This window comes from Prinia subflava, chromosome 2, assembly GCF_021018805.1.
Source record: "Prinia subflava isolate CZ2003 ecotype Zambia chromosome 2, Cam_Psub_1.2, whole genome shotgun sequence".
NCBI classification, from domain to species: domain Eukaryota; kingdom Metazoa; phylum Chordata; class Aves; order Passeriformes; family Cisticolidae; genus Prinia; species Prinia subflava.
In genome coordinates, this window is record NC_086248.1 from 10,242,833 (window position 1) to 10,257,188 (window position 14,356).

General features: G+C 48.5%; 1 protein-coding gene across 1 annotated transcript; it reads left to right on the forward strand.

Moving 5' to 3' along the window:
* Window positions 1–1,578: 1,578 nt before the first annotated feature.
* OSR1 (odd-skipped related transcription factor 1) lies at window positions 1,579–8,752 on the forward strand. Its single transcript, XM_063424516.1, has 3 exons — window positions 1,579–1,710; window positions 7,009–7,701; window positions 8,240–8,752. Exons 2-3 carry the CDS (start codon window positions 7,055–7,057, stop codon window positions 8,373–8,375), a joined length of 783 nt encoding a protein of 260 aa, XP_063280586.1. The 5' UTR covers window positions 1,579–1,710; window positions 7,009–7,054; the 3' UTR covers window positions 8,376–8,752.
* Window positions 8,753–14,356: the final 5,604 nt, after the last annotated feature.

The window sequence follows — 14,356 nt, forward strand, 5'->3', positions numbered from 1 at the left end:
CGCCACGCTGCTCTCATGTTCATGAACACTTATTCTGCAGGATGGTAGCGCATTGTTTTCTTGTTGCTGTTTTGTTGATTTTGGATTTATTTGTTTGCTTCTTTTTCCTTCGAAGATTAAAAAAAAAAAAAAAAAAAAAAAAAAAAAAAGGTGTAATAACAGGAGTGTCATGAGCATTAAAAGGACACATGCGTGCCCCTGAGCACCGTACCGTGTTATCCTGGCGGATCTGTCTTCGCTCGCCTATTATATTACCCTGGCTTCTCGGGACAATGTAATATACCCAAGCAAGTTTCCCCCCTTCCCGGATCTAAAGGAGTGTGAATGGATGGATGAATAGAAAAACAAATAACCGAGGAGATTACGGCCTCAGGATTAATTATAAAGCACGTTTAACCTTTTTCTTTCGAGGGTTATTTTGCTTTTCCTGTGTCGCCCGGGCAGTTCCCCCGGACGTAAGGAAAGCTTTGCGGCTCCTGTCCGCGGGAATCCGCGGAGCTTCGTACACCGTGGAACCCCTCCGGGGCGCGGGCAGGGACCCTCCCGGCCCGCGGGAGGAAGGACAGGAGGAAGGCACCCAGCTCAGGGGTGGGAAAGTGGGGATCAGGAGGGATGATGGGACGGGCGGAGGAAGCGGCTCTAACCCGGGGGTGGACCCCTGACAGGTAAGCGGCTCCCGGGATCCTCTCTGAAGACTTTTTCAGAGAGGCAGAACAACTTGAGATCCCTGAATCCATCGAGCGGGAGCAGATTCCCTCCCCCCTTCATATCCCCACTTTTTCATCCTTTCTTCCTTTGTCCCCCTCCCGCTCTCCGGGCAGGTCCCGGTAACTCCTGTCCCGCGGCTCTGCTCGGCGGGGAGGGGGCGCAGCGCCACGGCCGGGAGCGGCGCGGTTCGGCTCGGTTCGGCGCTGTTCGGCGCTGTTCGGCGCTGTTCGGCGCGGTTCGGCTCGGTTCGGCGCTGTTCGGCGCTGTTCGGCGCGGTTCGCAGCCGTGAGGTGCAGAACGGAGCGGCGGGGCCGGAGCGGCGCGGGCAGCGCGGCCGGGGCAGCGTCCCGGCCCCGCGGAGCTGCGGGGAGCCCCCGGGAGCACTGCCCGCCGAGGGCAGCGGGCCCTGGGGAGATGCTCCGGGGGAGGCTGCGGAGCGGGGCGGGGGGGTTGATGAGAGGGTTGCGGGCTGCGAGCCCCGGGCTGCTGCGCCTCCGCGAGCAGCGGGTTGAAAGTTGGTTCTTCCCAGCCAGAAACTTTCTCCGTGCGTGCGCATGCCCGGAGTGCGGTGGGAGGCTGCGGGGGGAGCGGGAGGGGGTTGAAATAAGGAGGAGGCAGCAGGGAAGGGATCTGTTCAGTCTGAGCGCGGCTGCTCCCGGGCGCGTTCGCACTCCAGCGCACGCAGCCGGCTCCTGCAGCAGGAGCTGCCAGAGCACCTCCGGCCGCGCCGGCCGGAGCACCTGGACACCTGGCCCGGCTCGGATCTGCCGTACCCGCTGGAGGAGCAGTGGGGTGGGTGGGGTGAGCTGTGCCCCCCAGGGCCAGCACAGACACTGACCTAGCCCAACCTCCTTTTTTTTTTTTTTTTCCTTTTTTTTTCTTTTTTTTTTTTCCTTATTTTTTCTTCCCCTATTTTTTTTTTCCATTATTTTATTTTGCCAGCTCCAATTTAGCCCAGGATCTTTTAACTGCTGCCAGCGGTGGAGCACAGATCGGGATTAGGTAAATAAAAAGAACAACTCATTCTGTTTGGTTTTTATTTTGCCAAGCCTCGGGGGTTGGGGATATCGATTCAAACACGTCCTTTACTCTCCTTTCTTTCTTTGCCCCATCCCCTCCCACGGTCCACTGGATGGTGCAGAAGCGTGGAAGTTGTGTTTCACGTGAGGAGGACTGTTCTTTTGGGGCGGGCGGAGGGCTGGGGTAAACCTTCACATGGGTCTCGGATATTTTGATGCTATTTAAAGATTTGTCCTCCCCTTTTAAAGACGTGTCTCCCGCCTTGCGGAGAAGCAGTGTTTCTAACCCGAGCTAAAAATGACACATACGAGCAAAACAGAAGTCTGCAAGTCCTTTACGGCCTTGAACTTCTAGCGGCTTTTCTCCTTTCTATTACTGGCTGTTCTTTCCTCTTCTTTCTCTTCTTTCTTCATTTCTGCGAGGTTTCTTCTTTCTTTTCTTTCCTTTTCTTGGAACTCCAGTGTTTTAAGATCCGAAAAGCATTCTCTCTTTCCTCCCAAGGCCATAGCAGAAACGAGCCTGATGTTTGTATTTGTCTGAGTGGACTGAAACAAGTTCAGCACAGGAGAGACGAAGCTTCTCTGGAGGCTGAGCCTATAAAGTGTCAGTGGCAAGCCGGGGATTAGGGTATGGTTGTTATAGTTGGCTTTTGGGAGGAAAACTGCAAAAACAGAGCATTTTGGAGATTATGGTAGCGCTGCAGGAATTGTTCCGTGAATCGCGAGCCAGGCGGGAGGGTCCCGGGCAGGTGCACGGGAGGTCCGGTTCAGTCAGTCCGGAGGCAGCGGGGAAGGGCCCGGCCCTAGGGCAGCGCCGGGCCCGGGGTGCAGCTCTGCGGAGAGTCCCGCCTGCCCTGGCTGCCCCGCGGCTGTCACCGCAAAGCCTGGCCCCTACCCGCGGCTGTGACCGTGGGAAGCGAGGAGTACAAGAGGCAAAAAATCCTCCCTGCGGCCGGGACAGAGCAAGGACGATTTATTCCTGTGTAGGGGAGGCGCTGGGTATTTCTCTAGGGAGAAAGCCAGGGTGAATGTTGTGCTGGGGGCCTTTCAGCACCCGAGGGGATTGCAAAAGCGCACATACAATACCCGCGAACATACCTAAACTCTTCTGCGGGGAGAAGCGGAGGAGCCTGGCCCCGCAGCACCCACCCCGCCCGCCGTGGGCTCGCAGCCGCTGTCCCTGCAGGGCCGAGCCCGGGAACTTCGCTGCTTTGGGTAAAGGCTGCCCCGGGCACTGGAGCCGTCCTGGTGCACTCGGGCCCGGGTTATTATTTATTATTATTATTTGAGAAAGCCCATCTCCTTCACCCGCGCTCGCCGTGGTGGTCTGGGGAGGCTTGTCAACACCGATTTCGTGATAAAATGTGAATGATGATTTTATAAGGATTGAGCGGAGATATCCAAGGCACACGCTGACTGAGTCCTTCCAGTCCTCATTAATGTTAGCAATTAACTCTTTCACGCTCAATTAGCCCCAAATAAACCTGCTTTAATAGATTCTGCACACTTCATTAATACTTTGAATAAATCTGTGCTGAACAATGCATTTTATTCCTCAAGAACACCACGCTCGAGTAATGTGGAGCGAAAGGGAAGTTTTATTCCCTTTCCACTTAGTTTCCCCAATACAGATAACTTGTAAGCTCCACTTCCCCCCTTTAACTTTAGGAAGGGAATTTTTCTTCCCCTCAGAGGAGACAAAATAAATAGCGGACGTGGTGGCAAAATGCTCCACACCGATGCGTGCAGCTGAAAGGACGGGGCTACCAGACTTGAAAAAGTTCAGGCAAAATTGGGCAACTTTTTTTTTGACAGAAGAACCTGATTGCTGTTGTTTGAGGTCCTTACAAGAATGCATCATTTTATGCCCGCTACTTTATCATGTTTGTAAAAATAAGCAGCGTTCTCAGGGTAATTTACCTCCTCCATCTTCCATGTGGAACTAATTAGCAAACCTCATTATTTATGAGTCAGGTATTTAATGTAACAAATATCCCTTTCAAAGGGTACATCGGAAACTGATAATTCAATGTAGAAAGGAAAAATACCTATTAGCCACATGATTACTTAAAAATCCATTTAATTTCCCCTCTTGCTATGCTACCAGCAGAAAGGCGGGTAGGTTTTGGTTTTTTTTTCCCCTGGTATATAGAGTAGGTAGAATTTAATCTGGAGGGTTAAGATTGAAATGGTCTGAAAACAGTGGCAACTGGACAATAGCATTACCGTATCTTCAATCAGGGCAAAGGGTAAGAAAGCTGGAGACAGATGTAGACTTTCAAGTTTATGATCCTATTTTGCAGGGTAAATTTATCTTGGCATGAGTGGATTTTGTTTCAGTCAGAACACAAGTGGTTCGTACTTAATTACTCATAGATCTACTTTGTGTTAAAAAAAAAAAAAAAAAAAAAAAACACACAATTTTATTGCAACGGGAAAATTCAAGCAGAGAACTCGAGGGGTCTTCTTCTGAAAAAAAAAAGACAAAAAAAAAAAAAAAAAGACTCGATAACGATCTGTTTACATGAAGCAGAATTAAAGGTGGAGGTGGCACCGAAATCAAAGAAGCGTTGATCTCTCTGCAGGCAAGTGGGAGACCAGAGAGTTAGTACACTGTGAAACACATTCGCTTTGATGTCCCGAAGTGAGGGGACTTCTTTATGAAATAGCCTGCTCTTCGTCCGTATTTCTGACTATCCCTGTACAGAGCAAAAGTGTAGCTTACATTTCTGGAAAAGGGCCAAGAAACTTGTAATAACATGAACGCTCTGCTCCCACCTCCTCTTTTCTTACTATTTTCTTTTCTGCTCTCTTTTTTTCCCCATCCCTTTTTGTCTTTTGCGTTTTCATACTTTTTCTTTTCTTTTTCTTTTTTTTTTTTTTTTTTTTTTTTTTTTTTTTTTTTTTTTTTTTTTTTAACAGAGCTGCTCTAACAAAAACTAAAAAACTATGGGTGCAATGGATATCTTTATGACTTGACTGTATTTCTCCTTGTTTTGTGCCTTGTTCTTTATCGGGAAAATCGAAAGAGAATTTTTTAAATGTTTCAACTGAGAATTTACCCATATTGACGTTGTAGATTTCTGCTTATATATTCCACATTAAGTGTTTTCTAAGGATACAAGAAAGAAAGATGGATAAACTTCATTTGAAATAACCTGTTTCATGACTGAGAGATCTAGAGCTACCTAGACAGGGAAAGAGACACGGAGCCATTGTGACAGACAGAAACAGACATTTTCAGGTACCCGGAGGAGAGGACAAGAGTGTTTTCTGTGCACGTTGTCCTCGGGGTCACCAGCTGAGGCATTTGTGCCGTGATGCGGACATGCTTAGTGTATAGGCAGCACTAACTAAATGAAAGTATATCCCCAGTAGAGCAACAAAACAGTCTGGTTGGTTCAACAGCCCTAAATAGTTTAGCAAAAAACCTAACCCAACCCCCCCCCACACCAAAAAAAAAAAAAAAAAAACCAGAAAAAAACCCCAAAAAATAGAAAGAGGGAAAAAAAGAGGAAAGGGAGGAGAATAGAGAATGTAATGTGTGCATTTTTCAATCAGCCACTATCAAAAATGTATCCAATTGCAAACCAAAAAATGTCACAGTCTCTTATCCTGGGTCATTGCAGTGGAATTCCTCTAAGGTCTGAGCCTCTCTTCCTGCTGCTGATTTATGTAAAGTAGAGTGAAAGGTGGGCCTGGAGTATAGAGCTGCTCAGAGCAAGCTTCTCCCTCTCACACCCTCCCGGCCACAGCTCCTCTTTCCAGGCAACAGCACACATATAAATCAGATTTGTTGCCCTGGTCTTTAGACCTCTTCCACCAGCAGTTTCCACACCCCCAGACTTCCAGCTCAGAGCAGCAGCTCAGTTACTGCTCTGCTGTACTTTGCTGCCTCCATTTGTCCAGAGGGGCTTGACTCTTCACCTGGGGATGAACTCTAATCCAAATACCACGAGGACCCTGCTGGAGTCCCCTGTGGGGATCTTGTGGGGGAACCTGTGTGACTCAGCAGGAACCCTTTCAGGGTCTTATAGAGAGCCTGTGTGGATCCTGTGGGAACCCTGCAGCAATCCTGTGGGGATTCAGGCAGAAAATAGCCCCACTGAAGGCAAATCCCAGAGCTCATTGAGGGAAAAGTGACTATCAGTTGAGGACTGTGGAGTAAAGAGGAGGCTCTCTGGGCTGCAGGGATGTGATGCTTCCAAAAGCCATGGGTGCTCTCTCACACCCACAAAGGGAGGAAGCTGTGTCCCCACCAACAACCCTCGGGAGCAATCTCCTGCCAAATGGTTGACAGCAGCCAGGGCTGAATTTTCAGACTGGGACAGATGTGCCTCAGTGCTGCTGCCTTGTAGCCTTTTTCCCTCTGTCTTGTGGGGTGGGATGGGTAGAGATTTGGCCCAGAAGAGAGACTAGGGGTTTGGCAGGACCCTGAAACACAGACCAAAGTGGTGGCACCCAGCCCAGGGAAGGGCTGAGGCCCTGCAGCTGCTGGTCTGGGTGCCCCATGGGAAGGGTCTCGCCAGTCCTTGTCTTTTAGCCTTTTGAAGGGCTCTAATTAAGCAATTGCTTAGATTAGGATGTGGGCTTGAAGCCAGGCACTTCTCCCTGGGAAGAGCAAATGGCACAGCAGATTCATCACCCAAATTCAGCATTTTCCTATTTCTTTTTGCAGTACACAAGAGGGAGGGCTTTGGCTGGTATTTTCCCCATAATGTTCATTTAACCAAAATTATTTTATTTTTTTGGAAGAGGTACAACATGCAGTTCTCAGCATCCAAGTGCCTCCATCATTTCAGAGATTTGGCTGAGGCCAGACCACAGGAGCTGAGCAACCCAGAGGCAGCAAGCTCTGCACCCTTCCCTGCGTCACCTCAAGAATCAGGGCTAAACACAGTTTTTGTGGACAGATGTATTGGGCAGTATCTCACTATTTTCTAAAGGCTGGGAAAGGATTTTAAATTACTGAGAGATAACAGAGCTTTTTGGGCCAAAATGGCATCTCGGCTGTTGCCATGTACAGGATCGCTGGAAGTCTCCACAGCAGGGGATGCTGCTGGGAAGTGAATGATTATGGATGCAGTACAAAATTTGTGTGCAAGAGGGAGAGGGTGATGGAGGATACACTCACAGTAGAGACCTGGTCGGGCCTCTCTAATTTCAAGGCAACCTCCTCCTGTGGCTTTGGAGAGGGATACTGATGAGGGGTGAGGTAAGGTGCTTTTGTTTCCGTCTAAATCTACCTCTCCCTCTTCCCCCCTCCATCTTTATTTTCCAGGTATTTTCCTCCCCTGTTCCCAAGATCCTCCTCCTGAGCGGCCACCATGGGAAGTAAAACCCTGCCGGCCCCAGTGCCTATCCATCCCTCCCTCCAGCTCACCAACTACTCCTTCCTGCAAGCATTCAACGGGCTGCCCGCCGTGCCCTCCGACCACCTCTCCAACCTCTACGGCTTCAGCGCCCTGCACGCCGTGCACCTGCACCAGTGGACTCTGGGCTACCCGGCCATGCACCTGCCCCGCTCCTCCTTCTCCAAAGTGCCCGGCGTCTCCAGCCTGGTGGACGCGCGGTTCCAGCTGCCCACCTTCCCGCTCTTCCCACACGTCATCCAGCCCAAGCAAGAGGCTGCCAGCATGACCCTCAAAGCCAAACCCCGCTTTGACTTTGCCAACTTAGCGGTGGCTGCCACACAGGAGGACCACTCTAAACTGGGACAGGCAGACAGTCAGGGCTCACCTGCGGGGCTGGGGTCTTTGCTCGAGGTGACTAAACTCTCTCCGGAAAAGAAACCCACGCGGGGAAGGTTACCGTCCAAAACCAAGAAGGAGTTTGTGTGTAAATTCTGTGGCAGGCACTTCACCAAGTCCTACAACCTTTTGATCCATGAAAGAACCCACACCGACGAACGGCCCTACACATGTGATATTTGTCACAAGGCTTTCAGAAGACAGGATCACCTGAGGGATCACAGGTAATTTTTCTTTTCGTGTTCTTTTTCTCTTGTGTATTTGTACTCTCCCAGTTACCCATATACAATCAAGATTTTTATAAGAAAAGTTACGTACCCATCCAACCAAGAGTGTTCGCTCTAGTTTTTCCTTTCCCCTCTGTTGGTGGAAGAGCTCGGGTAACTCACAGTGAAAGATATACCTTACTCACTCCATAAAGACAACTTTCACAACATCCTTTTTAGCTTCCACAGATGTTTTCACCCTCCATTTGCATCATGTGTCCTCTGCCTCTATGATCATTCAGAATTGTCATGAAGACATCCAGTCTGGTGACCCCAAAGCAAGACAGAAATTCTTTATCCCTAAGAAAGGCACCCTAGGACTCTGATGTCCCCCCTTTTGTATACACACATACAGACAATTGCCCAAGAACTGCACTCCAGCACTCTCAATCTCAGCTGTAGGTGTAGGAAATTTCCAGCATATTCTCCCTCAGGTGGCTCACTGCTGAATTTAGGCCAGGTATTTCTGACATCTCCATTGTTTCTCTCTCTCTAGATATATCCATTCTAAAGAAAAGCCTTTTAAGTGTCAAGAATGCGGGAAAGGATTTTGCCAGTCCAGAACACTAGCCGTCCACAAGACACTGCACACGCAAGTAAAGGAACTCAAACCCGCCAAACTTAAGTGCTGAATCTCCATCTTCTATGAACTTTTCCTCCCCTTCAGACTTTACAGCAAAACTAGAGCAGAAACAAATCTTTCAGGACGGGAGCACTGGAGTTTGTGCTTTGTTTTTGTTTCTACTTTAAAAGGGGCAACATCTGCACCCCTTCAATCCCCCATCCAAGCAATTAACTTCCTAAGTCGTGGGTGAAAAGATTGTTTTGCATTTAAAATATATGTGAATGATACAGAGAGTGCTAGCTGACTTGTGTGGCTTTGATAAACTTTATGCCAAAAGGTGGTGCTCACGTGTTGGACAGGAATCTCTTTAAAACCAAACAAAAACCCACAAGATGCCCCTGACCAACCCCCCCACCCAAAAAACCCTAAAAAAACAAACCAAAATCGTATCTTCCAAAAGTATTACTTAAGAAAAATCCAAACTCTTATTTTATACTTTTTTTTTTTTTTGACTGTATAAAGCTTCTTATTTTTACACTTCAGGAAATACAAAGAATTCCAGAAGACGATTAAGAACTGAAAAGGTTTCTCATCACAGCACCATTAAGACAAGGAGAGGGGCAACTTGCAAATCTCATTTGCTAGTTTGTTTTCAGAAAAGGAGAAGAAAATTAATGTTTGGAAATGACCTAAGTCTCTCAAGTGGGGAGTCCTATCATGCATTAGAAAATGCATCCAGATCTCAGACCCACGGGTTCCTGGTGTTGGGACAGATCAGTGTTCATGGGACACAGCGACCTTGTGGTCTAGTGTGCTGTGAGGAAGTTTGTAACTTCTGGACTTATTTTAAAAAACCAGAGAAAAGAAAGATGGCAATATGTCAAACTGATGGTATGCACAACGTGGTTTTAGTGGTACTTAAAGTCTTCGTGTGTCCTGGTGTGAGAGAACAAATCTCAACTTGAGAGCGTATTTTTTTAAATGCTGGCTTTCTGAACAGTGTATTCAAATTAAGAGACATTCCAATAAGTTCTGTTTATTAAAAAAAAAAAAAAAGTTGTATGGCTGTTTGGCACTTTATGCTGATTATTGGTAATTGACATTTATCACTGGATTGTGTGTGGTTTTTAAGTATTAAAATAAATTGTTATTTTACAGGCAAGTCTGTATGGACTACATATGAGTTCATTTGGTTTCTGATCTCTTCCTCAGCAAACTTTCTTTGTCAATATTCAGAACCTATTTTTTTTTTCCTTAGTTAAGTTTTTATTTTGTCAGTGGTTGTTTCTACCAGTTTTGGAAAATCTGGATCTTTTTTTCTGTGCATTAGCTTCCCCCTCCTAATTTTTCTTTTCTTTTCTTTTCTTTTCTTTTCTTTTCTTTTCTTTTCTTTTCTTTTCTTTTCTTTTCTTTTCTTTTCTTTTCTTTTCTTTTCTTTTCTTTTCTTTTCTTTTCTTTTCTTTTCTTTTCTTTTCTTTTCTTTTCTTTTCTTTTCTTTTCTTTTCTTTTCTTTTCTTTTCTTTTCTTTTTTCTGACAAAAGTAAACATCTGCAGAAAGTCAAATAATTTTGCTGCTAGTGAGGAAAAAACCCCCGTCTTGGGTAACTAAACCGTGGGTATTAGCTGATAAGATTAGGTGTCAGAAGTGTTATAAAACAAATCAAATGAGTAATGGGTGAACTGTTGCTGCTCTCGGAGCCTGGAGGCGCTGCGGGGAGAGACGCCTTCGCACCCCCGTTCCTAAATTTGTCAGGAGCGGGCATTTTTCAGTCACATCTTCGGCCGGTTCCGCGCTGATTGGGGCGGCCTTTGATTCCCGGCAGCTGTCTTAGATCAGAGATGTTTATTCCACTGCGAAACCTCTTTGGATCGAGACGGGGGAGAGAGCTCAGTGCTGGGGCATCCGCTGGAGCCTTTGAAGCGCCTCTTGCCGCCGTCCCTTCTGGTCCTCTCGGCAAACCTAAACCTTCCTCCTCCCGTCACAAGTCAGTGCTCCGCGATAAGAGAAGCCTCTTCTCCTGCAAATTAGCGATGTGGCAGGGGGACCTCGGAGCTGCCCAGCGGCTCCTGCGCGGCCGCGGATGCCCATCGACGCCGCCGCTCCGTCCGGTGCGGCTCCTTTCCCCTTCCCCCTCGGTGTTTTTAGTAATTATTTCTTTATTTGGTCAAAGAATCCTATCAAGGACAGGAAAAAATGTTGCCGTAACTCATTTAATGTAAGAGGAGCGAGGAGGAACCTCTCTCCCCCTCTTGTTTATTGGACACCCATTCGAGCGGACCGTAACTAATGAAAAGGCACTTGCAGGCCGGGCTGCGGGCCCACCTCCAACGTGGGAAGGCCCTCGGGGAGCTCGGGATGCGAAGAGCCGCCTGTGCCTGCATCCAGCTCCGGGGGCTGGGAGCACGGGCACAGTTTGAAGCCGGCTTGCTTTGGCTTTGCCTCCCACACCGCCTGAAGACTTTTGGGTTTGGCATCTGAAAAGCAGCAAGTGAGGGGTGCGGGGTGAGGTCTGCAGTAACCTGCAGGCAGCCGGGGCTGGCCCTGCGCGGGAGGAGGGCGGGACGAGCGCGGAGCCCTGCGCGCCGCTCCGCCGGCATCCCGTGCGCGGAGCCCGGCTGGAGAGAGGAGCAGCCACCCATCCACCCCTCCATCCACCCACCCATCCACCCCTCCATCCACCCGTCCATCCACCCATCCACCCCTCCATCCACCCATCCACCCCTCCATCCACCCATCCACCCCTCCATCCACCCACCCCTTCGCGGCGCTGGCCCCGCTCTGCCGAGCCGGGCCGGGACGTTTGCTCGGCAGCTTTTCTCGGAGGCAATCTGAAGGCGCCGTCTCCCGCGCCTGTCCCCGGTCCCCCGTGGGGGTTTGGAGGGATTGCCTTGCACAGCCCCCGCAGCAGCGGCCGCGTTTCCCCGCGTGGGTCGCTGCCCCGGAGCGCTCCGTGGGACGCGCCGGCCGCCCCCGGGCACCGCGCCCCGCCGAGGGCGGACCAGCAGCCCCGAGCACTGACACGGCGTTAAGGGGCAGCCTGAAGGCTGGGTGGTTCATCCCCCTCCGTGCCCTTCTAAAGGGAGAATCAGAGAGAAAATCCCCGATCAACCTCCCCGTCGAGCTTGTGCCGCCCCTGGCACCAAGTACGGGAGCAAAGGATGCACCCGGGGTCCTGTCGCCGAGCGAGAGAGTGAAGGGACTGTCGCTTGGAAACAGGTTTTCAGGGGTCGTAACAACGAGGCAGAAATCCGAGTCGGTCCAGAGGGAGGGAGGAAGGGACTCAGGTCACTCCACCGAGGCTTTCCCACGGTCGCTCCACCGTCTCCTTAACGCCGGGAAAGTGAAACACCCGTGCAAGGTAAGAAACCCTGTCAGCAGCTGGTTCCTGGGAGCCACTAGAGCTGCGGGGTCGCAAAAGCGGAGAAACCACTCCTCCCAGCTGGGCATGAAAAAGGTTTCATTTGAAAAACTGAAGCTTGGTGATCTGACTGCCAAGAATTTCTTGGGACCTGCATTTTTGCGTGCAATTAAAAAGAAAAAAACAAAACAAAACAAAACCCAACCCTCCAGAACTGACATAATTAGAAATACAGATGTATTAAAACTACATGGGCATGCCGAGCACAGGATGCACATACAACCTCTTAATGTCACTTGTACTACACTTAAATGTGTGTGTATTTCCTCCTCCCAGAAGGCTGCTTTTGCCCTGGTGCTAACAAAGGCTATCTATCTGGTCATGCTCCCAGCTGCATGGGGGAACAGTTTGCCTTTTCCCTCCAGTGTTTTGAAATTTGCTAGGCAGTATCAGTTCAGCGATTCCAAGGAAAGCAAAGTAGAGATGAAACCATGACAGTCAGAAGAGATAAGTTGTACTAAGCCCCAAAATAAATGAAAGGAATTAGATAGGAAATGTGCCTTTTGAATCAGCATCACAATTTAAATGATTAATTGCCTTCCCTCTCTTCCTTTTCCATTTCTGTCTTTGCATGTATTTTAATCTGACGTTCATGCAGTGAATAAAACTTACTTAGGCCTCTCTCTGCCAATCGAGAGCTGATTCTGTTTTCACAGTTGCTTTAAATTTTGCATTTTCATCAGAAAAACATCACTCAATGGGAGTTTGCAAGAGTAAAAAACAGGGCACCTGACTTTAGTTGCCTCTTCCTGCAAGATTTATGAGGGAAACACAATTTTTAAAAAATTTTAATTCTTTTTTTAACCATTTCCAGTTACAGAAGGAAAACATAAAGATGTGTTGGCACATCTCTTGCTCTCTTTCCCCCCCTTTGCATTCCAGTCATTCTTTTCCTGCCCATAAACTGTTAGTACTCCACAAGAGCCTGATTCTGCACAGCCTACTAAGCCTGTTTTTCTGTTGGATGCAGGAAGAAATCCTGTCAGATGGGGTCTTCAGTGTACATTCATGGAACAGAGCAAAAGCCTCTCTCAGAATATGCACTGGAACAGCAAATCGTTTCTTTTCAGCTGTGGATTGCATGTGCCTCTGAAAAGGGGACCACAAATCATTGGGTTTTTAAAGGTTCCGCATGAGTTGTATATTAATCCCAGTTTCCCTAGGGATGGATTAATCCCAGCTTCCCAGTTGTGTGGCTAGAGACACTGTGGATGGGGTTGGGGGCAGGGGAGAAGGGAGATGGAGAAAAGAGAGGGAAATTAAAAAGATATATCACAGGAATACACGGCCTAAGTGGCGAGGAGCCATAAGTAGTTTCAGTACCTTTTCTACCTCTGTCACCACATGTAAACTGAAGCAAATCACTTCAGTTCCCTGTTTCGGTTTCTTCATCTGTAAGTTGGGGGTAATGCTGCTGATTTTGTTCCCTGGAGACTTGGCACGCTCATGCAGAAACCCCTGCTCAGCCCTCAGTAGTGAAAGGAGAAACTCCAATTCGTACGAGGGCAACTGAAAGCAGGGGCTGGTCTGGGTGATCTAATGGAGTGTGTATGACAAATTTATATTCACGTGTAATTCTTTTCCAGCCCTGGCAGTTTTGTTGAGAGATGGAGTCCTAGAGCCCAGTATGCTTTTCTTCTCTACATTCCTATCCAGTGACTACACAGGAGGAATGGCATGGGCCAAATTCATCCCTGGTGGGACTCCAATGACATCAGTCATCTTTATAGGAGTTTTTTGAATGAAGTCAATTGGGTTTTACAAGGACCAAGTTTGACCACATGCATATTTAACTGCTCAGAGAGCTGCAGCGGTGAAGGAAACTTCTCTTCCCTTGGAAGAATCACTTCTCAGTCTGGGCGACACAAGCAAAGCCATTGATTTGTTTTGCACAGTCAAGTTTACCTTATTTAAACTCAAGGAGCAGCCGAAGTGAGCTCAGCATCCAGCTGAACTTCAAAGAAACAGGAGCCTAGCTGCTCTAAAATATTCCCAGCTTTTGACAGAACTCTGCATTTGTCCAAGGCTCAGTGCAGGTGCCACTGGTCCCCAGCAGGCTCGTTTCCAGGACAGAGGGCAGTGCCCTGCAGGAGCACCAGCGGGAGAGCAAAGCAGTGGCCTCAGCACAGTGCTGTGCCGGGGCTGTTCCCTCTGCCCTTTACCAGACCTGGCTGTTCCAGGGTCCCTGCCATGCTCAAAGGTCTCTGCCACTCCCAGTTCACATCTCCCTCTATGCTGCTCTCTGGGGCTGTAATTCCATTACCAGTTACACCTGAGGAGAACCAAAAAGGGGCATTCTGTCCTCCACCTGTGACTTGGCTGCTGGTGATGGCTCCCCCTACACTTTACTTCTGTGCTTTAGCTGCAGTCTGACATTGCACCAAACATATACAAAAGTTTATAATAGCATTATAGTTCCTGATTCAGTGGCTATTGAAAAATAAACCAACAATTTGATCAGTGTCAGTGATTACCAAAAGTTTGTCTACAACGTTGTCACCACTAATCAGTTAAATTATTTGCAAGGTCAGTTCATTCTGTTTTCGTATTGCATCTTCTAAGGAACAAGTCAATTTGAACAACTAGAGAACTGCATTGCTAAGTCTGAGTAGAAGAACATGTGTTCTGG